We start from the raw sequence: 25,374 nt of genomic DNA, 5'->3' as shown, positions 1-25,374 counted from the left end.
TATGGTTTTAAAATAAATAGAAGGAGCTTTCTTTCAGATTTGCACTTCTGAATGAGATCTACCTATAAGAAGACAAAGACAGAAGACTACACCTTTGAAACTTCCTGTTTAAGTAATAATACAGTGTTACTTCATAAATTTACTGCTGAGGAGTATGGGGCATTGACAAAAACTGTGCTATCACTTTAAATTTTATGCAGTTGCTTATTTCCTGCATACAGGCCAAAGAAATCTGCTTTTAATTTTAGCTAGAAGTTCAGTTAGGTTCTATGTTGGCTTTTATTGTTGGTATCGGGAGCTCTTGCTCTGTTATTTAAAAACAAAACAAAACAGGACTGTCATGTAAATACTTTAAGTTCCTAAATATTACAGTCATAAACTTTGAAGTAGGCATGAGCAATATGACTTGAGTGTGATCAGACATCAAATGAACAGGCTTCCCAAACTGTGTTGAGGCCATTGATGGAATAAATAGTTCCCTGGTTTTCTTTTGCAAGAATAAGTGTCTTGTAATACTGCATGGCAGAACAAAAATGAGGGCGAGGGGGAATGCTAGGAAGGCATATATCAAGAGACTGAAGAATTCTGGTATTTATATACTTGAAAAAGCTGGAAAACTATTTCCTTCTAATGACATTGATATGGTATCCACTCTTATTTTGAAGCAACTATTGATCCTTTCCTGTTGTGGTGTATAATATCACACACACAAAAACTGCAAGCTGAAAGTGAAATGGCACTGTGTAGTGCACCATTTAGATGCCAGTGTAGCAAATGCCATGCACGATTGCTGCAGGCTGCGGCCTACACAATATCTGTAATGCTAAATGGTAGCATTTGTGCACTGATGTTTTGCTGGGGTGGTTCCCATATGCAGAAAGCAGGCTCAGTTTACCTCTGCTCACTTAACACAGGCCCAAAGGCTCTATGCCATGTGCCTGCATATCAGGTGATGTTGATGGAGGAGGACTGAAGCAGACTGTTCTGCTTTCCTGATTAAGCTTAATATGTATTTATTCAGTCTGCTCTGTAACAGTGAGTTTTTTCAAAGTGAATTGAAGGCCAATGAGATGATACTGCTCTAACAATTAAGTGACTACATAGTACTTAATTAACTTTGATCCTGTAGTGGATCAAGTCCTTCACGTAGACTGTTGATGGCTATTTTAGCTGCTGTAACAAAAGTTTGTCAAAATAGTGTTTCAGGATTTGGAATCAGAAGCCTGTATGTTAGTTTGGTTTCCTAATGATTTTTGTCTTCAGAAAATTAAAAATCCTTTCTCATAAACTTGGATACATTTCAAAATATGTCTTAATGTATAGCACAGTGGAAATGTGTGCAGCACAAATCTAGTAACTCTAGTAAGTAGGGGAAATGAAACATCCACATTGGGAAACTTCAGTGGCAGCAGTGAAATTGCCCTGAGTAATAACCCTTCTGGTTTTCCTTGCTTTTGACAATGTATTCAGCTTTCACTTTAGGGTAACTACTTATGAAAGGGGTCTAGTTATGTGAGCATTTTTTGCTCTTCTTCTCTTAGAACAGTTCACTCCATGTGTAGCCCATGAGATTTCTAAATCCTGCCCTGTTTGCAGTACGCGATAGCAAGCCTGGAGGAAGAGGCACTTGTGCAAGGTTTTGCGGCAAAGAAATTGCAAAGTCACTTCTGGACATGGAAGCCTGTTGAGGACCATAGCAAAGAGATGGTCCATCTTCCTGTCAATTATGTGGGTCTATTTTGTTCCTACTACTCCTGTACCTGTTGGCACTTCACATATTTCCCATCCCTATGTTACATCTCCTCTATTAGCACATCTCCAATTGAGAGAAAGCAATTAACATACCAATAGAGTTGTGCTTCTGGTACACGCAAGCCTGTCCTGTGCACAAAAGCACACAGGCTAGCAAACTGAGGAGGGAATAAGGAGACTAGGAAGGATATGAAAGAAGGGAGAATCCCTCTGGGCCCCAAGGAAACATCCATGTAGAATAATCCAGTTTGAAAGCAACAAATTCAGCTCATATATGGTTGAGTCTCGTTGAGGTGAAGGTTAGGGGAACTGTACAAACTCAGTGGGGGAGCTTTTCCTAGGGATTTTCCCTCAGTCTCTCTTGGGATCTTAATAGTGTAGGGAGCCATAAAAGCTGTCATGTTCACTTACACAGACATAAAAAAAACTTTCTCAACAATACTAAAAATGTGAACTGTAATGAGGAACAAACAGATTTCTTAAAACATTCGGAGTGAGGAGCGGGTGAAAGCGGAAAGAAAAAATTATCTATCAAAAGATAACAAATACAGTTTGAAGTGAGTAGAAGTGTTTCTATAAACATCAATGCCTTTGGACTGGCTTAAATGCATTTTAATTGGATGAACACGTTATAGCAAGTGACACAATTATAAGGGTAGGCATGTGATAATTGGGAGTAGAGTTATGTCTAAATTCTGTTTTGCTGACTTAATTCTACAAAATATACTACATTTTCAAAAAATAGTGTAACATAGTGACTGTAAACTGAGAAGCAAAATCTTTTTTTTTTTTTTTTTAACGTAGTTCTAGGCAATAAAAATAGACTGACCTTCTGAAGCTGCAGGACTGACCTTTTCAGTGGGGTGCAGTTAGGGATTTCGGTGGTGAGAGGCCCACAGCAACTGTTACAGGTATTGTGCTGTTACAGCAAGGCCAGGCAAAGGCTGTCGGGGACAATATTTCAGCTGACAGTATTCTTCAAAGTAAGGGGTTTTTTTTGTTTTTTTTTTTAACTGCTTTACATCTTGGTCAAAGAAAGATCCTCAGAGCTGCTACTCTTGTCCACATGCTATCTATCTGTCTATCTATCTATATCACTTCAACTCTAGCTGACACCAGGGTTTTTTCTGCAGCGCACCCCATGAGGAAAAGCAGGCTGCGCGCCGGTTTTGGCGCGGGGGCCCGCGGCAGGGCAGAGCCCAGCGCCCAGCGCGGGAGCTGCGGGGCAGGCGAGGCGGCCGCGCCGTGTGAAAGGGGCTCTCCCAGCGGGCCTGCAAGTCACTTCTTCCATAGCAGAGCACCGTTTAGAAGCGCGCAGATCTCCACGGCCGCAGGCGGGAAGGCAGGTGCGCACAGGCAGCGCGCGGAGGGGCCGCCCCTCACTAAGGGCCCCCGAGATAACAGCCGCCGCGGGTGGGCGGTGCTTCGTGGGCAGGCCCCGCCCCTGCCCGCCCCGCCCGGCTCTCGCGGGAGCTCCGCCGGCGCTGTCTGTCTCCGTGTGCGGCCGCGGCGGAACCAATAAAGTTTGTTTCAAGAAAGCAAAAGGAGGGCGGGGGGCTCGGCGGCGTGGGTTACCGGTGCTGCCGGGGCGCCCTCTGCCCGGCCCCGCTCCCATTCAGGCTCCGCGGCCGCCGCCCTCGCTGAGGAGCTGCGCCTCCGCCGCGCGTGTGTACGGCGGGGCCCCCGACCGGCAGGGCGGCGCCCGAGGGGCCAGGCGGCGCCGGGGCGGGGCGGGGCGGCGCGGCCCAGCCCAGCCCAGCCCAGCCCAGGAGGAGCGACAGGCGTCCCGTCCCGTCCCCCCTCCCCCTCCCCGGGGCGGTGCGGTCGCGGGTCCGGGCCGCTCCCTGCCCCCCGTCCTGCTCCCTGCCCGCGCCTCGCCCCTGCGGGCGGGGAACGCGCGTCGGCGTGAGGCGTTTCCGGACGGCCGCTGCCTCGGGGCCGCCGCTGACGGGGTCTGCTCGTGTCCCCCCCGGCAGCGCTGCCCGCCGCCGCCGCCGGGAGCCTGTGGCGCGGGGCCGCCATGCCGAGCGCGGGGCAGACGCGGCTGCTGCACCTCGGCGAGATGGAGAAGCTGGACAAGACCCTCTTCAGGCTGGAGCAAGGTGGGCGCCGCGGCCGCGGGGACGGGGCTCGGAGCGTGCGGTCTTCCCCCCCCCCCCCCACACGCACGCACACCCCTTGTTTTAATACGGGTTTATTTCTGACGTGCCCGTGCCCGCTGCCGAGCTCCGGGGGGCCCAGGCCGCCGAGCTCCGGCAGGTCGGCCGAGAGCGCGCTTCGTGTGAAGCGCGGAGTGCTTCTTAGGTCGCCGCTGCAGGGCAGAAGGCTCTGCCCGCACGGTCCGTCCTCTGCTGGTCCGTAAAACCCTCATAAACCCACCTCGGCAGCGTTAATCTGCAGCGTGATCTGCAGCTCCCCTTTCTAATATTAGGCACTTGAAATAAAGCAATAATATTAACAATCCTTGTTAAATCTGAGGTAATGTTTGGGATTACAGGCTTCATCAGCTCTTTCTTGCCTTCTTTGCTCCTTCTTAAAGCTATGCTATATTGTTATTATTCTGGCTGCATGCTAACCAGAACTTCACATTATCTGTGTTTAAGAGTGTTCTTAAATATATTTTCAGAAAAACCCAAACCCTATATTTGGTCCACTGTCAGGCTGGTCAGCAAATTTAGCCCATAAAAACAAAGCTACTCTTTTTAGTAACCATTTTAAAGGATACAGCAATCTTTATTATTTGTATGAAAGTTTTCTGGTTTTAATTACCTTAGGTCTTTGATCTAGGAACTTAGTATCAAAGTGGTTTAGTATAAGAATAATATGTTGGTTCCTTGCTTATATAAATAAAAATTTTCTTCAAATATATTGTTTTCAGAATTTCCTGTGTAATCTAAAAAAAAATACCGTTAGTGTACAAATGCAGAGTTGAACCAAACCTCTGTTATTGACTTTTCCTTTGAGTTGTGTAAAACTTATTGGAGAGAGTCACACAAAAGTATATGGATTTCAAACATCCAAAATGCCTCTACTGATAGCAGTCTCGGAGAGAACATAGCTAATTTGAGCACGGCATTCCTGATGTCAGTATAACTGTTACAGGAAATAAGATATCAGCAGCATATATCCCTGTACTCTAATTTTAGAAATCCCTGTAATGAAATGTCAAGGCAGTACCGGAGAGAATTTTACTCACCTTCCAAAAGTGATTTTTCATGTAAGATTTTTGCAATCAAATGAGCTTCGTTTTACCTGACAGACGTTCAGATCCTAAAAACACTACTTTACATGACTGCTTTGATGCAGTGACGATTATGTTAATAAGAGAAACTATGAGCTTGTTGATACTTACCTATTTAAATGTACTCAAACAGTTGAACTCTGATATTAGAGCTGCTGTGATTCAACTTCATAAGCAACTTTTTTTTTTTTTAATTTAAGATGGTGGAACTTGCCACTGTTGAATTCTTTTAAGATTTTATCATTGCTTATTTGCTCTTACAAATACACAGATTTCTTTTACTCAAAATTCTCATTTTGTAGACTGTCTGGTAGGGTACTTGGGCTGGCACGTAACTTAGTAAAAGTTGTTGTGCAAGCACTTAAACATCTACCTGTTCCAGTCATTTGAAAATACCCTGTAATAATTTAGCCATGTATGTGATGAAGGGAAAGGGATAAATAGTTCCATATAGTTAAAGGAAAAGGACTGTGTGTAAACTGTCAAGTGTGCGAAAGAAAAGGATAGGAAAATAGGGAGAGAAGATGCTGTAGAAATACACCATCCTGCAGAAGTTCTTGACAGATATATTGGTGCCTTTTCTTCTTAACATAATATCAAATTATGAACTGTTATTACAGAATAGAAGTATCCAGTCCTCCTGATAACGTGTCTTTAATTTCTTTTTTCTTGAGGTTTTGAACTACAGTTCCGACTAGGCCCAACTCTTCAAGGCAAGCATGTTACCGTGTGTACTAACTATCCAGCTTCTGGAGAAGTGTTTGATCGCCGCAAGTTCAGGACATTATTGTGGCACAATCCTACAGGAAAAGAAGATGACTCTGACAAATATTGCAAACTGGATCTCCAGATTTCTGGGTCATACCAGTATTATTTCAGTCTTGGGTAAGTGAAACTCTTGCAGTGGTTATAATCTAGTGTTGTGAGCTCCCGAAAGATGGGAGCTGATGGTTAAATTCCCTTAGGCTAAAGAGGGTGTTTAGCCCAGGTCTCTCTCTCTTTAACAGGATGGTGCTCCAAATGTAAGTCTATATATGGAAGATGGGCAGTCATGCTTTCTTTGTGTCCAGCCATATTCTAAAAGCAGGAACCAGTACTCCGTCTCCAAGACGATAACAAAGGCATCTCACTTTTGGAGAGAGTTTAAAGTTCTGTATCTTAATTGTGTTCTTGTAAACACTGGTGTAAGTCCAGTAGAGAGATGATGCTTGAGGTGAACATCTCTGCAGTATTTTCTATTCTGTTTAGCCCCCTACACACATGCTGACTGCTGTAGTAGGCTTCAGTTCTTAAAATAGGTGCATTTGTTGGCTTCTGTTTCTGAAACTGACTGGTACAAGGGGCATTTACTATATCAATGATGATTTTATTAATTTCTCCTAGAAATGAGAAAAGTGGTGGAGGTTACATAGTTGTGGATCCAATTTTGCGTGTTGGAGCTGATAATCATGTGTTGCCTTTGGATTGTGTTACCCTCCAGACATTCCTTGCTAAGTGTCTGGGACCGTTTCATGAATGGGAAGATAGGCTTAAAGTTGCAAAAGAAACAGGTAATAACAATATACATATAAAAAATTATATCTTTTAATCTTGTGGTTAAAAAACAAAATTACACTGAAGACCTTCAGTATAAACAGTTCATTTGTCCTTTAGTTTTTAGTTTAAATATTTCCCGCTAGGTTCAATTAAATTAACAGTTTAAGTCGGTGGAATGATTAAAATATTTGCTTAAGTGCAAGAATTTGGAATTTCCTTGTATGGGAAATCACTTTTTCATTTTATTGGCTTGGTTTCAGATGGATATAAAAGTTTGTAGAACTGAGAGTGTGATTTTTAAGACAAGTATTATGTAGAATACTGAGGGGAAGATTCAGATTAATGTACACCAGTTATTCCAAACATTAGCTTTTAATACATGTTATGACTGTAATTTATTATGCTTTTGTCAATGAATTTCTTTTACTGAAATTTATTTTTCTTGTTACTTAGGTTACAATATGATTCATTTTACACCACTTCAGAAACTTGGACTGTCTAGATCTTGTTATTCACTGGCTGATCAGTTAGAAGTAAATACTGAATTTTCAAGTCATAATAAAAAGTGCACTTGGAGCGATATAGGAGCTCTTGTGGAAAAAATGAAGAATGAATGGAATATGCTTTGCATCACAGATGTAGTCTACAATCATACTGGTATGATTTCAGTGCGTGTTAATAACCAGACTGGTCTGTTAATTATATTCCATTATTTCCCTTAATTCCCCCACCCCACCTTCTTTTACATCTATTATGGAGACATATCTGTTATGAATGCAGAAAGAATTCCATGTTGTTAATTAAAGAATGAATAGAGGCCTTCACAGGGGGCATTCATGAGCTTGTACACGTCTCTGTGTTTTTCATAGTATTGTGCTTATTTTTATGATCTGCAGTGTGCAGCTTGCACATAAATGAATGGAATCTGTGTTATGAATTTACTTTGTGGGTGAACATAAATGGAGTAACTTCTTGTTAAACAGGGAATTATTCTTGTAGAGAAGAGCATGGTCATAAATAATGAAAAATAGAGTGTTGCAAAACTTCATTTTCTTTCTTAAACTATTCTTAAAAATCCCCAGCCGCCTTTTTGGCAGAAGCTAAGAATATTTTTGTCTTTTTATTTGTTCTTCTTACAACTTCTTGCAAGAGACAAAATAGTTGTAAGCATTTCAAATAGGACTATTTTACCAGTCATGAATCCAAATTTTCATGATATGTTTAAGACTGAAAAAGCTACTTTGAAGGTCAGGGGATGTCAAGAAGGAGAAGATGGTGAGCCTGTGTGCCTGTTTTCTTTTGTTTGTTTGTTTTTAATGGATTATTACACTGTTTACTAGTTCTCTGAACTCTTTAAAAAAAAAAAAAACAGTTGTTAGAGTTGTTTGAGAACACAGAGTGGAAAGAGGTATGAGGTATGTAAAGAAAATAGAGAGATAATAGTGGGATATCTGCATAGTATTGGAAATAACGAATCTTCAGGGAATATCTGACCTAAGGAATTTCTCTTATGAGGATTTCCATTAGTTCTTTAAGTAATAAAGAATTCCTTTTGTTGTGAGATTTTATTGGTAAATAAATAGTTAAGAAATGTATTTATTCAGTGTATTGTATTCCCAACTAAAACAGATAGTTTAGGAAAATCGAATGCAGCTAGATTCAAAAAACAGCTGGGTACTTCTGTATTCTGTGCTGGGGGTAGCTGCCGCTTTTAAGTATATAGTCTTCTCATCTCAAAAAGCATCTTTGTCATTGGGAACAGCTTTCTAGATGGGGTTCTGCATGTACATTTAAATACAGCTTGCTAAATATTATTTAAACTCACTGTCAGTGAGTTCCATGGCATTTTGTAGTTGAGAGGATCTTAATTTTGTAAGTTTTATTTCAGGTAAATAAGAAATATTCCAATGAATAAAACCATGAAAAGTAACAACTCAAATTTGGATATAGCATGGAAATAATAAGCAGAATAGGGACAGGAGACTCTGATTAAGCAAGGGAGAAAAAGCTGCAAATCATTGTGGAAAAGGTGAATAAAGAGGGTTTTTTGTGGGTTTTTTTGGTTTGTTTTTTGTTTTTATTCATGTAGATATGCCAGTGCTTTAAAAGCTTTATTTCTCCTGGCTGTTCATAGCTAAAGTACGGTGGTTTCTCTTTTTTTCTGTTTGTTCTGATATTATTCTCCGAAGTATAATTGTTCGCTATCTGTCTCAGGGATTTGGGCTTTAAAACGTTCACACAATATCAAATGAGAATTTCTTGCACTTTAACAACTGAAAGTCCAGTTTCTCGCGCTATTCTCTATATGCTGGCCATGCTTGAGATCCTGTCATCTTTTTCCAGTGTATATTTGCACGCTATTGAGGAAAATGGTTTTATATACATCTAAGTCAGAACTAGTTATTAGTCTGAAACGTATTTGATATTATTAGAAAATACAATGTCACAATACTACTTGGCCACATTTGCACAAAGACTTTGTCATGTTGCCTTCATAGCTGGAATAAATTCGTCAGGATGGATGAGCAAACTATTTTTTTTAAGTTACACCATGGTGAAGGAATGTTTGTAAGTATCTTCTAACAGGATAGAAATACTTAAATAGCCATGATCTTGCCTTAAATCATTAAGCAAGATATATCTGATGACTTTGCTTTTGGATCTAAATTTTTTTAAATCTCAGTGAGTGTTGATTTGTTTGTAGTGATGCATATACCTGTGGAGGTAAATGTTCTGGGGACTTTTGGAATAAGAAAGTAGCCAAATAGCTTTTGAGTTTCTTTTTGTCTGAAGATTGATTAGGTGAAAGTCTAATTTTACATTCTCTGTGTTTTAACTGAAGACCAATTTCTAGTAGCTCATTCCTGCATGCTAGGGTGATTTAAGTATAAAACATGTTTCGTAGATCTAGTTGAATATAAAACACATAAAATACATGCTCAGTTATTTTGAGTGGATTATAGGTACTTGCACGCGCTTATTAATTCTGCAGCATGGTTGCATTAGAGGCTTAAAACATTGAGTTGTCTCTCAGTAAATCCTCTAATGCTGATAGTTCTAAACAGCTAATGAGCCCTCAGCAAACACCAATCATATTCGTTGGTTGGTAGTTTCCACTTTCTAGCTGAGCCTGGTGTGCGCAAGTGGCAATGGGTCTCTCTTCCTATTGTAAAGTCAGCCAGCTCAGCCTGAATATCAGTGGTTAAGCCAAGGTGTTTGATTTTTGCACTAGAAGGGAGCAGAGAACGCTTAGACTGTAGAGAATGGTGGGAATTGGGTTTTGATGTTAATGTCTCCCTCTCTCTCTCCCCCTTTTTAAGAGAGGGAGAGAGAGAGAGAGAGACTAACAAAGCCAACAACTGTGGCCTAACTTTAAAAGTAAAGATAAATGCATGTGCATGTTAAATATAGATACACCTTTGGCATGTTAGAGGGAGTATCATAGATGAGCTTGAAAACTGTCTGGTAACCGGGTAGACTTGCCCTTTTTGGGCTGCTGTTTTTTTCAAAGTGTTCAAACAAAATATTGTGTTCATCAGCATTTACTTTTCAGTAAGCAAGAGGAAAATACTTTATATATTTTTTTCTTTTCTGAGTTTTCAGTGACTTTAACTGAAATAAAGTTAAAGAGACATCATCTTAAATTAATGTCTTGGATTAAAATGTTTTTTTTTTTGTAGAATTTTATTTAGTGATGGAAGACCTGTATAGTAAATCATAGTGCTTGCTCAGCTGAACAGAGTAAGGTAGCTTTAGTTTTTGGAGAAAAATATTTTTTTAGAAGTAGCGTATATATTTAAAAAAAACAAAGGAGATCTGATTGGCCAAGAACAGCCTTTAACAGCCTGAGCTTAATATTGCTTTCGGTATCTTTCAAATAAGTAGAATGCTTTTAGTTGTAGATGGCAGAATTCCATGTTTATAAGGTCAAACCATTTGTGGAAATTAAGATCTTCATGCCATGTTCTTGATGGTCTTGAGACATAATATAGGAGGGTGTTTAGAACAGTTATTCATACTAGAGGGTGGGAGGGTACACTCTTTTCTTTCCCTTTGACAATTTTGTTTGAACTTCTTTGAACCAAGCAAAGTTGTTTTTCAGTTGTTAATTGTTCTGCAACTGTGGACATGTTAATGACTGTCTTCATGTTTCTGACACAGTAGCTCACTGAATATTTTCCTTGAGTAACAACAGATTGACAAGACATGTTCTATGAAAAATGTCTAAAAAAAAAAAAAAACTTGTAAAATTTTAAAATTTGAGTAGTGTTTTTTCCTTCCCCATCTCTCTTTTATTTATTTATTTGTTTATTTTACATTTAGATTTTCAACTTCAGAGATTCAGAAGAACCTATGGAAATTATTTTCCATTAAACTGCATGTTTAGGACAGTTTCATAAACAGAAAAATTAACTATTGAGTTTTTTTCTTTGTCATAGTTCAAAAATCAAAATCTTCTCTGCCTTATATGTATTTACCTGCATTGCTGTATGCACACCACTGTCTATATTAGATTACACCCATTTGCAAGTGAGGGCTCTTTAACTTGAGTTAATTCTTACTATTCAGCATAGTCTTAATTCTTTTTTTGGGGGGGGGAGGGGGCGGGGAGAGTTTCTGGTGTTTGCTGGTGCTATAGGGAAAGTTTAGAAAATAGAGTAGCGTCTGATTTGAAATAGTGTTCGATTTGTTTGCACCAGAGAGTGCACTCATCTCCCTGCATGAGACCCATTTAAGTACATTTTTCATTAGTAGTTTTGTGAGTGTGAGAGTGTGTGTGTGTGCGTGTTTAGCATTTTAGGGTTAAGAATATAAAATAGCTTAGGCCACCTTAAATCTTGGTGCGGGGTGTACATTTGGCCTTAAACACATCCAGGGATTTCACATCCATTGTTTGATACATTTCCTGCAACAAAAATGTAGTTTTTCTTAGTATTTTAGAATTGCTGGTACTACTATATATTTTTTACGTAACTAACAAAAAGTTTCTCTGCAGTCTCCATGACCGACTGTTGCAAAAAAATTGGTATCAACAATACACACTTCTGCATAGACATGATTTTTCTGTTGGCTGAAATAAATGGAAGACCTCAATTGAAACGTGAACTAATTATACATGCCACAGTAGCTTAAGTTCTTGGTGTTAAGATGTTTGCATAAAGCAACTAAGTATTAAGGCTGTGTAATTTTTTTTTCACCCCTCCCCTTTTTAAAATCAGCTGCTAACAGCGAATGGCTCAGGATGCATCCAGAATGTGGCTATAATCTTGTAAATTCTCCTCACCTGAAGCCAGCTTGGGTCTTAGATAGAGCTCTCTGGCACTTGACCTGTATGGTGGCTGAAGGAAAGTATATCGATAAAGGAGTCCCTCCTTTAATTGAAAATGATCATCACCTGAATGTAAGTAAATAAGAACTAAATGTATGCTAATGAACACTAAATAGCTGAATAAACCTTTAACATTGTTTAAGGGTTGTGGTGATGCACAAAATATGATACATACTTTGCAGATAAATTTAGTAGAACAATTTTTATCCCAAGTGCTTACTTTTTTCCTTAAAGTTGTATGAGCGCGTAGTGTTTTTTGATCACACTAATTAATCCTCAACATAATTAACTAACATAATTTTTATCTTTTCAGTGTATCCGTAAAATAATCTGGGAAGATATATATCCAAAAATTAAACTATGGGAATTTTTCCAAGTGGATGTTAACAAAGCTGTGCAGCAATTTAAAACCCTTCTAACTCAAGGTAAAGCCAAAGCACATGAATTACTTATTTATAATTAGCATGCTGGAATTCAAGAAACTTTATATGCAAACTTATAAACAAGCTGGAAAATAACCCTGATTTTTGCTATGTGAGAAATCTACTATGCTGAGTTAAACGTATGTGGATGCTTTGAAAGCTAGTAAAGCTTTTGAAGACTGGGCTAGGAAAAAAATTTAGTAGAAAAAAGGAAGAATACGTTTTTTGCCTGAATCCAGTATTATAACTGAGCACAGTTATTTCTGAACAGCCAGCTCTGAGAGATCCTTTCCTTTGCAGCTCTCCAAAACGGTTGTCTTGCTTATGCCAGAATGGCAGTTTTTTGTCTTTTAAAGGTAATTTCTATTTTTACTTAATGATGACTTTTTAAATTTTGTCCTCAGGCAAAATGAGCACTAAATCTGATCCAAATCAACATCTTCAAATAGTTCAGGATCCTAATTATAAACGACTTGGCTGTACCGTAGATATGGATATAGCATTGGCAACTTTCATACCACGCAGGTATTGACTGTATTATTGATTACAAGTTAAAATTAGAAGTGAAGTTAAATTTGCAGAACCAAACAAGGTTCAGAGATAGGAAAAATACAGTTTTCCACTCATTTTAATTATGTATATTTATTATGAAGTGTTTTTAAAATGAATTTTTCTAATTGTTCTCTGATGTAATTTTCACCTGTTAAGCAATGGACCAGCTGCAATAGAAGAGTGTTGTAACTGGTTTCGCAAGAGAATCGAAGAACTGAATGCTGAACAATACAGACAAACTAATCACCATCAAGAGCAGGTCTTATAGTTGCTGTGTTTTAATGCTGAATTGTTTTAAATTGCAAATGAATGAAAGGTTTTTTAATAACACATAAATTACTTCTAGGCTGTCAACTGCCTTGTGGGGAGTGTGGTTTATGAACGACTGGCTGGTCATGGTCCTAAACTGGGTCCTATTACTAGAAAATACCCTTTAGTTACCAGGTATTGTAACTTTTCTTAATTGAAAACTATTAAATCCTATACAGGGAAAGTGATTTTAAAGCTCATTAGAAGTAAAAATTCATATGTACAAGTGCATGTTTTCTTTCCCATGTACAGTGGTCACTTTATCTGTGAATTGACTGTCTTGTTTAAGCAGTGATGATAACTGATAAACATGTGAATTTAGAGAGCATGATACAGTACTCAGGGCACATTAAAGCCTTACATAGTGCAAATTGCTCTTGTAGGTGGAAGAGGGGTGGAACTAGGAAAACCTATACTTTTCATGTTTGATGTACCTGATGCTACTTGTATGTCTGAGGGGCTGGAGTTTTATTTTTGCACTATCAGCTGACACCAAGATAGTGGAAACAACTGTTCTTCCTCCTTGGAGACATGTTACAAAATAGAAAAAAATAACTGTCCATCATTTATAGTTTGGCAGCTGCTTTTTATATCTGTTTTTATCTAAAAGGCAATTTATAGCAGATACTCTAATTTCAAAGGCAATGAATTGCAGTTAAGATTATCTTATGTTTGTTTTTTTGGTTTGGTTTGCTTTTTACTTGCCTGTGTATTCTATAGATATTTTACATATCCGTTCAAAGACCTGACTGTGGAGGAAGAAGAAACTATGATACATCAGCCAGATAAGGCTTGTTATTTCATGGCCCATAACGGCTGGGTAATGGGAGATGATCCTCTTAAAAACTTTGCTGAACCAGGTTTGTAAAGAAACTTCAAATCATTTTTTAAACCTTTATGATATTTTAGTTTAGTCAATCTTTTTTTTCAGATGTATTCCTCTGAAGTTGCAAAAAGCAGAATAGTGGACAGGTGTTTAGTGTATAGTACTTTTATTTCCCCTTCAGCATATGAAAGATTGAATATAATCGGGATTCAAGGTGCAGTTCTGCAAGATTTCAGAAGCAAACTACCAGCTCTCTGTCACTGAAATGGGGACATCCTGTCTCTCCATGCCTGTTGTTGTCTTCGCTGCTTACTATGTACTTTGTTCCAACACTGCCACTTTTTGGACTTTCTATAAGCTACTTACTTACCAAGCTGGCAGAAAACTAATGCAGTAATAAGGTGGGTAGTGTTCTGCTGCATCAGTGAGCAAGAGCTGGCTCCTGGAAGGGTCCGGTGAGTGCCACAAGTAAAGGCAGCTGAGAGGTGACCGCATAAGGTGATGTAGGGATGGGATAGGGAGGAGCAGGGAAAGAGGCAGGGGGAGAGGGACTCTCACCTCTTCTCTTCGCAGCAGCAGTGAAGGAGTAGGTGATCTCAGCAACCCATGGAACTGCACTGTAGTGGAGTCTCTCAGCTTAACTGTATAGGTAGAATGGTGTTGATAATTGCACTAGCATTGTAAAATTGCTTGTAGTTACACTCTAAAGAAAAAGCTACATAATGAATTTCTGAAGTATTAGCTCTTAAATAGTATTTTTATGTTTGAAGGTATTGAGGGTTATGAGGTTTTTTTTTTTTTTCTTTACCTTAAACATATTGGAGGGCTTTGAATAAAGAGTACATGCAAATACTTTCTTTGGATTGTTTTCAGGATAGGAAGAGGGTTTTAGGATTTCTCAAAGAAACATTTGACTCTTAACAAAGTTACACTGTTTGGTGATAAATTTTTTTTTCCTTTGGTTCTCTTAACTGGTGCTTTAAGCAAATTGTTATTTAATCTGTAGTTTTTATGTCAGAAAAACATGACATGAGTTGATATTTTAAGCTATGCTGAACCTCAGATGCAGTTTAGGACCAAACCGTCTTTCTCTGCGGAGTCTAGATTCCCCTGGATTGATCTGTTTTTCTGTCCTTTTGTAGCCTGTATTCTGCATTAGAACAGAGATGCATATCCTGCTCACAAAGGGAATGTTTGCTAATGACTGAGCTGAAAATATTGATGTCAAAAGGAGAAAATCTCTTGAAAGTTTGCTAATCCATAACATTACTCAAACTTTTTTTCCCCTAAAGGGAGGCTTCCAAGTTGGCGCTGTATATATAATGTCAGACCTGTCAGTAGGGGCACCTTCAGCATCTGGTTCATAAAACTTGTGGATGCAAGAATGATCAAAGAAAATTAATCCAAATTAAATATGGGGACTGCCTGTGAGGGTAAGATAGGATATGAATTTGCCATGCATTAAAATATTGCACTCTAATTTCTTTTGGAGACAGTCTTGACGTCCAGTAAAAGTGAGGTTGGCAACTTTATTTTCGAAGTGTTCATTTACTTGTGAACTGAATGAACCAAAGGCCAGTTTAATTAAAAGCATCCATCCAAGAGTTTTGTTGAATCTGCTTTAGAAAATTGCAGAAAAACTCAGCTTTAAAGGTTGTATATTGATTGCATCAAAAAGAAAGCAAAACCAATAGTAAATAAAACCAGAACAGATAAAAGGTTAAAAAAAAAATTCATATACACCAAAATTATTTCGGAACTTTATCCATTTAAATAGTCTAGATGCCAAAGTGCTTTGGAAATATGTCTTACATCAGCAGAAACTACTTTTAACAGCAGATTAAATTTTAAAAATTGTGGCTGTGGCAGTTTGTTTATAGTAACACAGTAAGATACTTTTTTGAATCTGATCATTATAACCATCTGAATTATGAATTTTGTTGTTTGTTTGCTGCTTTATAAATTACTAACTCTGAAAAGTTCCTAGAGCTGGAGTTGAAGTACCATGATTTCGAATACGCCACACCTGCTGTCCTTTTTTCTTCTTCTCAGGTACAGTGGTGCTACTTTGAAGAATTGAATGGAATTTGAATTCGGAGCAAAAAATTATTTCAGTCTCAGTATAGATCTTAAGTATTCCCTTGGAGTAGTCTGAAATTATACATTAGTGTGGGGTACGTAGGTTTTGAGATGATATGGGTATTGTTAGAATTTTTGCAGTTTATCACAACGTTTTCCTACTGTTCAGCAGTAGAAAATTAAATATCACATCTTCAGTTTGCATGTTCTGTACTGTAGCTTAATGAATTCTTTTCCCTTATAGGCTCAAATGTTTATTTGAGGAGAGAGCTTATTTGTTGGGGAGACAGCGTGAAACTGCGTTATGGTGAAAAACCAGAAGATTGTCCTTACCTCTGGGCACATATGAAAAAATATACAGAAATTACTGCCAAATATTTTCATGGTGTTCGTCTTGACAACTGTCACTCAACACCTATTCATGTAGCTGAGGTACGCAAGATTAAGCATGTTTATGATAAACCAGCTTCTGGCTATGAAATAAGTCCTGCGCTGCTGCTGCAAAATCTGCAGAATTCACGTGGCAGAATTCAGATGTGAATGAAGCTTCCTCACAACCTAAATAAGGTTTCTTGACTGATGGTGATTAGACATGGTTTCAACTACTTTAAGCAGCTAGCAAAATGATATAGCTATTGTATCTTCTCATTCTCTGATTTAGCACAACTTGTAAGCGGCTGTTTAAATTCGGCTATTTCAAAGCCACTGTTATTCTTTCACCTGTTTTTATTATCTTTGGATGGTAACTTTGAAGGCTTTGACTGAAGTCCTGCAGAAATTTCTTATCTTAAAAGGCACCTGTCTTATCCAACCTCTGTTCTTGCACTTTGAGTTAAATTTTTGTTTAAAAACAAAGTTGTAATTAACTTAGTCTTTTGAGAATTTCCTAGAATACTCAATCTGTAAATAATCTCTGTAAAATACAAATGTTGTTTTATGAATGTTACCTCTTATTAATATTTTGTTTTAATGAACTGCATATATTAAAACTCATTTATGTTTTGCTTAACATTCATGTTAATGATTGCATATACACAGATAACAATGGATAACTTCCATTAAAAATGTGTTATGATCTATAGGAGATGCTAGCAACAGCCAGATCAGTCAGACCTAATCTTTATGTGATAGCTGAACTCTTCACGGGCAGTGAGTACATTGACAATATCTTTGTCAACCGCCTGGGAATTACGAGCTTGATTAGAGGTACAATAAGCAATTGAAAGTTGCATAGGGTTATGTATGATTGGAGTTTTTAACATGAAACTAATGTTGGTATGCTTTTTTTTTTTTTAACATATCTTCTTTGCTTATGCAATTATCTTTCCTCCTTCATGTTTTTTTTAACTTCTTCTGTGTTATATCCTAATTCTTGATTTTTACTTATATTTGCGTATCATCTTGTATATAATTTTTTTGTTCCTTAATTTTGGCTTTCTATTTGTCTTTGCTGCATGGCATTTTCCCATTGTCCAATCCTTGCCTAGCTTTGAAATTTGTCCCTTTTTGTGTCTACCTTTCCTCTTTCTGTGGCTTTTTTGGCTGTGCTTTTTGCAGTACATGCTGGACACAGCTAGAAAATTGCGAGCCGATTTGTATATAGTGGCTGAACTGTTCACAGGAAATGAGGAGCTGGACAATATCTTTGTGAATAGTCTGGGCATTACCTCCTTAATAAGAGGTAGGCTTGCTGTGTATGTAGTTTTCTTTCCCACCAGAGATTATAGATGATATGCTTTTTTACAAAGAAAAGGTTTCTTCTGGGTTATGCGCTTTGATTACATTCAGTATGAAAGTAATAGGTACAGTTTTTGTATTGTGACTTTTTTGATACTCATCAACAAAATACAGTATTAGCTGAAATTTGAGAGGAGACAGCCTACCTTAGTTTGGAGAAGGCTAAACATTTCACTCTTATTCTAGCAAGAAATAAAGAAGTTTTAGCACGCCTTTGCTATGCAAGTGCTGTATCATGTCTCTTGCTAATTGATTTTTTGTTGCATGAGTTTCTTAATGCCTATTAGGAACACATTTCAGATCTCTTTGCTTTTTTTCCCCCCATCCATTTTTACCTTAATATGCTATAGTAAATAGCATACTTCCAGGTTGTGTATCCACATTAGAGAGTAAAATTGCCTGCCTCTCTCTCTTTCCATTACTGAACACACCAACTTAAAAATGTAAAATGTTGTGTTAACATCTCTGTGCATGCTATCCTCTGTGGTAGTTATTCTCATGCAAACACAGATTTTGTTCTTTAGAGGCAATGACTGCTTATAATAGCCATGAAGAGGGAAGATTAGTTTATCGTTTTGGAGGAGAACCTGTTGGCTCTTTTGTTCAGCCACGTTTGAGACCTTTGATGCCAGCTATTGCTCATGCACTGTTTATGGATATTACACATGATAATGAATGTCCAATTCAGGTGAGCACTTAACTTTAGTTTAAATATTACGTTTAATCTTTTCTAAATTGATATTTTTGAACCATGGGAGGGCTTGATGTAATCTGGATTTTGTTTGAGTGGTATTCAGGAAAAATGCGTTTCAGATCTTCAGGTTTTCATGCAGTGACTAACATTCTATAACAACTCTTGCTGACTTTCACCATTTTGTCTTTTAAGGAGAACAGTATAAGGGTATTTAATAATGAGCTGTTTGATTCTTTCATTCCAGCTACCATAAGTGGTTCTCTCTGCCTGTTCACCTGTTCTCCTTAGCCTTCTGTTCTGCAGGAGAGAATGGGAGAGAGAATAGTGGGGAGTGCTTATTTTTGAGGCCTGCTCTTATGGTGTTTTTGTTAATATATCTGTAGTAATTTTTTGCAGTAGCATGACTGAGAAAGTGATGATTGTGTGATAAACAATCAGTTCTTCTGTTAAATTGAGTGCATCTTCTATATGCTGAATGCATATTTAGGAGAGAATGAATTATGTATTTGATTCACTTTGTACCTGTTTGTTTTTTAACCTAGCACCGATCTGCATACGATGCTCTTCCTAGTGCAATGATTGTTTCCATGGCATGCTGTGCTACAGGAAGCACCAAAGGCTATGACGAGCTAGTGCCACACCAGGTCTGTGATTACAATTAACTTCTAAATCATTAAAAAAAAAAAAAAAGTAAACTTTATTCTTGTCCTGGGATATATATTTTAATGTTGTTTATTTCAAATTCCAAGCAGTTGACTAGCCATCATTACTTTGGATTGTTGAATTTTACATGAAACTTGAATTGATTATATATTTGGGACCTCCAGCCGATTTTCAGAGTGGCTGATATTTGCTTAAACCTTAATTTCTTTACAGATTTCTGTAGTATCTGAAGAGAGGTTTTATTCAAAATGGAATACAGCAGCACACCTGACTTCTGGTGAAGCTAATTTCCAAACAGGAATTTTGGCAGGAAGGCTGGCTATAAACAGGCTGCATCAGGAGCTGGGGGCTAAAGGCTTTAATCAGGCAAGAAGTGAGAATGGCATTGCGTTTTCTCAATATTTATTTTCTGAGTGAGCACAGTTGTCATGGTGTGTCTTTTCTAGGTGTATGTGGATCAAGTTGATGAAGATATAGTGGCAGTGACGAGACACTGTCCTAACACACATCAGTCTGTTGTGGCTGTAAGTCGAACTGCTTTCAGAGATCCTAAAACTTCCTTCTACAGTAAAGAAGTACCTGAAATGTGTATCCCAGGTAATCAGATTTATGTTTAAGCGATGACAGGTGTATAGAAAATTCAATTCATTCCAGCTGCATACTTCTAACTTCTCATACTGATTTTGCATGTTTGAATGGTCAGTGTGTAACACATCTTTTATATGTACCAATATGTATGTGCCACAAGTGGCTAAAGAAAAAATAATAGACTTAAATCCTTTAGGCTTTTTAAAGGCACTTGTATTCTGAATACACTTTGTGCTCTGAGCTTCCCATAAAAATATGTTTTTGTTTACTTTTCTGGTTGTGAACTGGTAAGAACTAACTAACAGAAAATGATTAATTGTCAGGGAAGAAGGGGGAAATTATTATTTGTAAAGTGTTATACTGGGAAAAAAGGCAAAACATCATGGTATTTGTGGGTGTCCTTACTATTCAGCTTTCTTGTATGCAACTTTTGGGGGGGTTTAAAACACAGCTTAATAAGAAACAACAGCATAGTGCATGAGTTAATATGTAGAAAATATATATAAAAATATATCATATTTAATATTATATATAATATAGATAATATATATAGTATATAGATAGTATTAATTCAGTATGCAATTTTTTTTACTATACTTTATAGTAGCAATGTGTAGCAACTTGTACATCCTACCTGGTAATGTCTCTGAAGAGAAGTTTTCCACGTTGATTTTTAAGTATACTTAGTCATGTGTGTGTACGCGTGCATTTTTGTTAGTCAGTCATGCTACATGTTAAGACATGCACGAGTGGCTGCAAGATTTGTACCTTAGTGTGTAAATTATTGAAAGGATAGAGAAAATTGTGTTTGTATATTGACAGAAGTTGTTTATACTTTGAAAACATCTGTAGCTGCAGTTTGGAAGCCGGTCTAATACAGAGTCTGCTAAAAGATAATAGAGAAGCTAATAGAGCTGATAATCAGTAAAAGACATGTGCTAATTCAATCCATGATTAATTTCATGAGTAATTTATTACAAAACAACAAAACTGCAGTTTTAAATATAACACAGCTGGTGAATGTGTAATGAATGTTTATGGGGTGTTTATAGCACCTCTCCACATATTTTGTTGCATTTGGTTTTTGTTTAGTTGTGCAACTGAGACTTGTATTTTGTGAGGTTTTTGTTTTTTGATTTTGTTTCATGTTTTCAAAAGAATCAATTTGCATGTAAAGTATCTTAACAACTACAACATGATTTATTTAACTTTTTACAGGAAAAATTGAGGAAGTAGTACTTGAGGCTAGAACTATTGAGAGAAATGCTGGTCCTTACAAAAAAGATGAGCATTTTATAAATGGATTGCCTAATTTCACAGTGGAACTCAGAGAACATATCCAGGTAATTAGCCTCCTTCTCCCATGCTCTGATATAATATATTATCATTTACGATGTTTCATATAAATTTCAGTTGCAAATATGTTTTCTTTTCTAAGATTAAAGACAGTAAAATTATAAAGCAAGCTGGAACTGCCATAAAAGGGCCAAATGAATTCGTTCAAGAAATAGAATTTGAAAATTTAACACCAGGAAGTGTAATAGTGTTCAGGTACGTTACAATAATTGCCAAATGGTTGTTTTAGTTAAAATAAAGCAATAGGATTTCTTGTTTTGAAAACATTGAAAATAGAGCAATAGGATTTCTTGCTTGGGAAAAGTTATTGGAGGTGCTAGCTTTCTCTAAGTCATGCATTCATGTTTCAGAGTTAGTCTCGACCCAAAGGCACAGGAGGCTGTTGGTGTACTCCGCAATCATCTGATCCAGTTCAGTCCTCATTTTAAATCTGGAAGTCTTCCTGATGATCATTCGGCACCAATATTAACAACTCTATTTTCTTCGTAAGTATTCCTTAAGTTTCTGAAGTAGAACCATGAATATACCACGTAGCTACAGTAGAGGCAAAGAACAGTATGTAAATTTAGAGTATTTTTTTCATTACTGTGGATGGATCTGGATTGTTGAAGTGTAAATAAAAACACTTAGATGTTCTTTTTCTAAGTGTAACATTAGAAGGGGTTAATAGAAGATTCTCAGGCTCTGTTCAGGTTCTGTGTAATGGCTGCTTAAAGTAGGTTTCCCAACATAGGGTGCTTGTCAGTGTTTGGGTATGTTTGTTAGGGATCAATATGTAATCTCTTAAATCTGTATTTCTGTATATTCAACTTCTGAGCAGAATTGCTCGGAACTGCTGGAAAGTCAGACTCTTAATTTCCAAGACTTAAGTGGTGAGCAAGTTGTATATATTTGATTATTTTAACTAAAATACGAAACTAAACTTGTTTGTGAAATCCTGTCTCTATTTCTCTATTAATATTGCTTTGGGGTTTGTTTGTTTTTTTTTCCCCCCTTTTTTCCAGTATTGCATCTAAACTAACTTTGGCTGACCTAAATCAAGTACTATATAGGTGTGAGGCAGAAGAACAAGAAGATGGTGGAGGTTGTTACAATATACCAAACTGGTCACCGCTGAAGTATGCAGGTCTCCAAGGTAGTAATCTCAGCATTCCTTTTTTTTCTGTTGAGGAAAAGAAAATAGTTTTTCAATCTCAAACCCTTAGTACTGTTATATGGCTTATGCCACTGTTCCCTTCTTTTGGGATTAAAAAAAACAATATGTTGTTTCTGCTTAACCATGCTAATCATTGTACCCTAAGGAATCAAATTGAGGCAACATGCTAAAACAGAAACCCTCTTTTTCAATAGTCTGGGCTGCAAAATAAGTTTCAACATGCATCTTAACAGCAGTGCTCTTGCGTTTAAATTTGAAAACAAACAAACAAACAAAAAAGTGCCTCCAGTGAAAAATCACTTTAATTAAACCTTACGCATTACCAGGTTTCAGAAGTGTCGATCATTTATCAAACATATGAATTTCATTATGCTACTTACTCCACAATGGGAGATTTTGGTGACTGTCCTGAATGTACAGTACATCCTCAGAGGAAACTGCAAGTGAGTTGTATCCTAACTGTCTCTGCAGCTCAAGAGAAATAATACAGTTAAATCCAATTAATGCTGCTATTGCTCTATAGCTATTTACTCTGAAAATAGCAATTGCTGTTTGTGATAATTGTGTCCTGTAATGCAGAGTTGGGTTTGTATCCTCAGGGTTAATGTCAGTGATGGCAGACATTAGACCAAAGAATGATTTGGGTCATCCATTTTGTGATAATTTAAGATCTGGAGATTGGATGATTGACTATGTCAGTAATCGTCTGATTTCACGTGCGGGAGCCTGTGCAGAAGTGAGTAAAAATATATTTGGTGACTTTGAGGTTTTAAATTACTTTTTTTTTCTTTTTCCTTTTCAACTACTGCTGTGTTCTTAAATTCAGTCCATCTATAAAGTATTTCCTTTAGACAGTTAAATCATTAATGTTTTCTTCTTCCCTCTCCTCAGCCCTATATAAGAATAGGCAGCAAGAGGAAAGTGAAAAAAGTGTATGGCATGGGGGGGTGGGGGGGCGGGCATTGTCAGCTGTTGCATCAAGGACTGTAATGGTCCTTCCCTATTTATTCCTTGCTTTCCCTCAAATAAAAATTAAGTTATGACTTTTTAGGTAAGTATTTCCAGAAGAGGGTATGAATACTACTGAGGCATACATGATTATGATACACTTACACTAAGATTGCATAATCAAGCACTGAAAAGTTAGGAAATACCAAAATTCAGATTTCCTATTTTACCTGCATTACAAAACAGTCCTATGTTTCTTTGTCACTTTTATTTTTTCTGCAATAAAATATTTTGTTTTTTTCAGTTCACAAGATGGAGGCATGCTTTGGGTCATTTATATAATGAGTATAATAAAAAAGGCTGTAGTATTTTTACTTTGTTTTGGTACTGAAGTCAGAAGTGTAGTGATATAAAGCAGAAGAATGGGTAAATTGGTTGGATGTCCTACTGAAGTGAATGCTGAATCTGACTTTGAAGATAGGAGCTTCTCTAGAAAGGGAGTTTCTGTATGATACTGTGTCAGACTCCAGATTCAGTGCTGTTCAGAGGTTATTACTTATTTTGTCTGTGTATTTTTCTGAGTTCTGCCAATGTTGTGTTGTTTTGCAGAAATACAAAGTGCCAATAGCTATACTGAAGTCATATGGAGCTAAATTTTACAATTTTGCTGTTTTATATAGGTTTTTTCCCCTCTTTAATTTCCAGGTTAAAAATATAGTGTTATCATGTAATATATTCACATGTGCTTTGTTTGTCGTCTGTGTAGTGTTCATCTGCATGGTTTGAATCTTTGGTGGCAGTGACTTTGTAGAAGGTTGTCATGTTCTTCTATAACAGTACTGGAACGGAAGGAGAGAAATATTTCTCAGATGTCAAGTAATTGCTAATGACACAAAAACAGTGAAGCTCCAGAACCCCAAGTCCCAGACTCAGATCTGCAGGCGTTTTCTCTAGTGGCCATACATAATTTAGCCTTGTGATAGTTCTTTTAATCCCTTGCTTTCTCTCTTCAGTCCTGTCCTTTCCAGCAATCAAAAATCTGCTTACCGCAGTTGGTTCAAAATGGCAGCTTTTGAGTTGCAACCTTATTGGGTTGTATAATTTGCATATAATGTATGTAAACTGTGATAAATTTAGATGGATCCTGAGTGCACTTGTTTTTGAATCCTAGTGTTATTAACATCTAATAATATTATTTTAATAGGTTGGTAAGTGGTTGAAGGCCATGTTTGTCTACTTAAAGAGAATTCCACGTTACCTTATCCCATGTTACTTTGATGCCATATTAGTGGGTGCATACACAACACTTCTGGATGTGGCATGGCATCAGATGTCTAGGTATGCTTGTAGTAGTGGAGAGCTGTAGATATCTGTATTCGTTGCACCTTTTGTATGTTATCTGTTGGAGAATGTATTTAAAATGTTTTCATATTCATGTTGCCCAATGGAAAAGGGTAAAATTTGTAGTGAAAATCAGATCCATCTTCTAATGGCAGTGGTTTTAGGAGGTTGAGAGCTCAGATGTCTCTTGCGGGTTTGAATTTATAACCACTGCTGGCAGTGCACAGTAGGAGGATGAAACCTCAAGCCAGCATTCATCTGCTGGGCTTAGGAGACACTCTTCCTACAGTTTTAGTGCAAGTGCTTCCTTAAAGCCTGGTGGCAGAGGAATACTGGATTGTACTTGATTCCGATGCTCTGTTCAACATTTCTTTAACACAGTTAAATATCCTTCATTAACTGAGCACTTTGCTTAATTCGTGAAAGCCTTTCTTTAATCTTCAATGCCCATTTCTGCTTTGTTTCTTGGAGAGGGAAGGGAGATTGGTTTAATGAAGGTTTTATTCTAGTTATGAACTTTCTAAACAGGCTGGCATTGTTTTGTAAAAGTAGAGATGTCAAAATGGGCCAAGAGTTTGGTATGACTGTGATATCATGTGGAAAGTAGTCTATTTTGTGGGGGGGGGGGAGGAAATGTTTGGAGGTGAATCTTCAGATCTGTGTGTAGATATCAAAGTAGACTAATTTCCTTACCCTTTTCCAGTGAAGTATTGGACAGCCGACACTTCCATTGGCATTAATAACTTAAAGTTTAAGGCATAACTTTGGGCAGCCATTTCTGAAAAAAATTTAAGAGTGACTTTCAAATTGAAGCCTGTGTACAAAGTTACTTAATGCATAATACT

The 25,374-nt window shown here is 37.5% G+C and overlaps 2 protein-coding genes across 5 annotated transcripts in view; one reads left to right on the top strand and one right to left on the bottom strand.

Moving 5' to 3' along the window:
- FRRS1 (ferric chelate reductase 1) overlaps nucleotides 1–2,879 on the bottom strand; it is a 29,258-nt gene extending 26,379 nt beyond the window's left edge. The window contains exon 1 of the mRNA XM_067300865.1: nucleotides 2,582–2,879. The gene's annotated coding sequence lies outside the window, so the exon portion shown is untranslated. The remainder of the gene's footprint in view (nucleotides 1–2,581) is intronic.
- A 709-nt stretch (nucleotides 2,880–3,588) lies between these two features.
- AGL (amylo-alpha-1, 6-glucosidase, 4-alpha-glucanotransferase) overlaps nucleotides 3,589–25,374 on the top strand; it is a 36,314-nt gene continuing 14,528 nt past the window's right edge. Inside the window, exons 1-22 of one of the 4 annotated variants that reach the window (XM_067300862.1) lie at nucleotides 3,589–3,854; nucleotides 5,668–5,878; nucleotides 6,377–6,543; nucleotides 6,983–7,186; nucleotides 11,749–11,930; nucleotides 12,172–12,283; nucleotides 12,685–12,805; nucleotides 12,989–13,091; nucleotides 13,179–13,276; nucleotides 13,862–14,001; nucleotides 16,291–16,478; nucleotides 17,604–17,727; nucleotides 18,308–18,471; nucleotides 19,020–19,121; nucleotides 19,354–19,506; nucleotides 19,587–19,737; nucleotides 20,947–21,071; nucleotides 21,167–21,279; nucleotides 21,435–21,569; nucleotides 22,089–22,219; nucleotides 22,840–22,976; nucleotides 24,393–24,526. In XM_067300862.1, coding sequence (XP_067156963.1) covers nucleotides 3,773–3,854; nucleotides 5,668–5,878; nucleotides 6,377–6,543; nucleotides 6,983–7,186; nucleotides 11,749–11,930; nucleotides 12,172–12,283; nucleotides 12,685–12,805; nucleotides 12,989–13,091; nucleotides 13,179–13,276; nucleotides 13,862–14,001; nucleotides 16,291–16,478; nucleotides 17,604–17,727; nucleotides 18,308–18,471; nucleotides 19,020–19,121; nucleotides 19,354–19,506; nucleotides 19,587–19,737; nucleotides 20,947–21,071; nucleotides 21,167–21,279; nucleotides 21,435–21,569; nucleotides 22,089–22,219; nucleotides 22,840–22,976; nucleotides 24,393–24,526 — 3,077 coding nt within the window. In that variant the 5' untranslated portion in view covers nucleotides 3,589–3,772. The remainder of the gene's footprint in view (nucleotides 3,855–5,667; nucleotides 5,879–6,376; nucleotides 6,544–6,982; nucleotides 7,187–11,748; nucleotides 11,931–12,171; nucleotides 12,284–12,684; nucleotides 12,806–12,988; nucleotides 13,092–13,178; nucleotides 13,277–13,861; nucleotides 14,002–16,290; nucleotides 16,479–17,603; nucleotides 17,728–18,307; nucleotides 18,472–19,019; nucleotides 19,122–19,353; nucleotides 19,507–19,586; nucleotides 19,738–20,946; nucleotides 21,072–21,166; nucleotides 21,280–21,434; nucleotides 21,570–22,088; nucleotides 22,220–22,839; nucleotides 22,977–24,392; nucleotides 24,527–25,374) is intronic. The other 3 variants (XM_067300861.1, XM_067300859.1, XM_067300860.1) reach the window with 3 other exon arrangements.

This window comes from Apteryx mantelli, chromosome 8 (assembly GCF_036417845.1).
Source record: "Apteryx mantelli isolate bAptMan1 chromosome 8, bAptMan1.hap1, whole genome shotgun sequence".
Classification (NCBI taxonomy): Eukaryota; Metazoa; Chordata; class Aves; order Apterygiformes; family Apterygidae; genus Apteryx; species Apteryx mantelli.
Note: the sequence above shows the minus strand (reverse complement) of the source record. Positions and strands in the feature narration are given on the sequence as shown.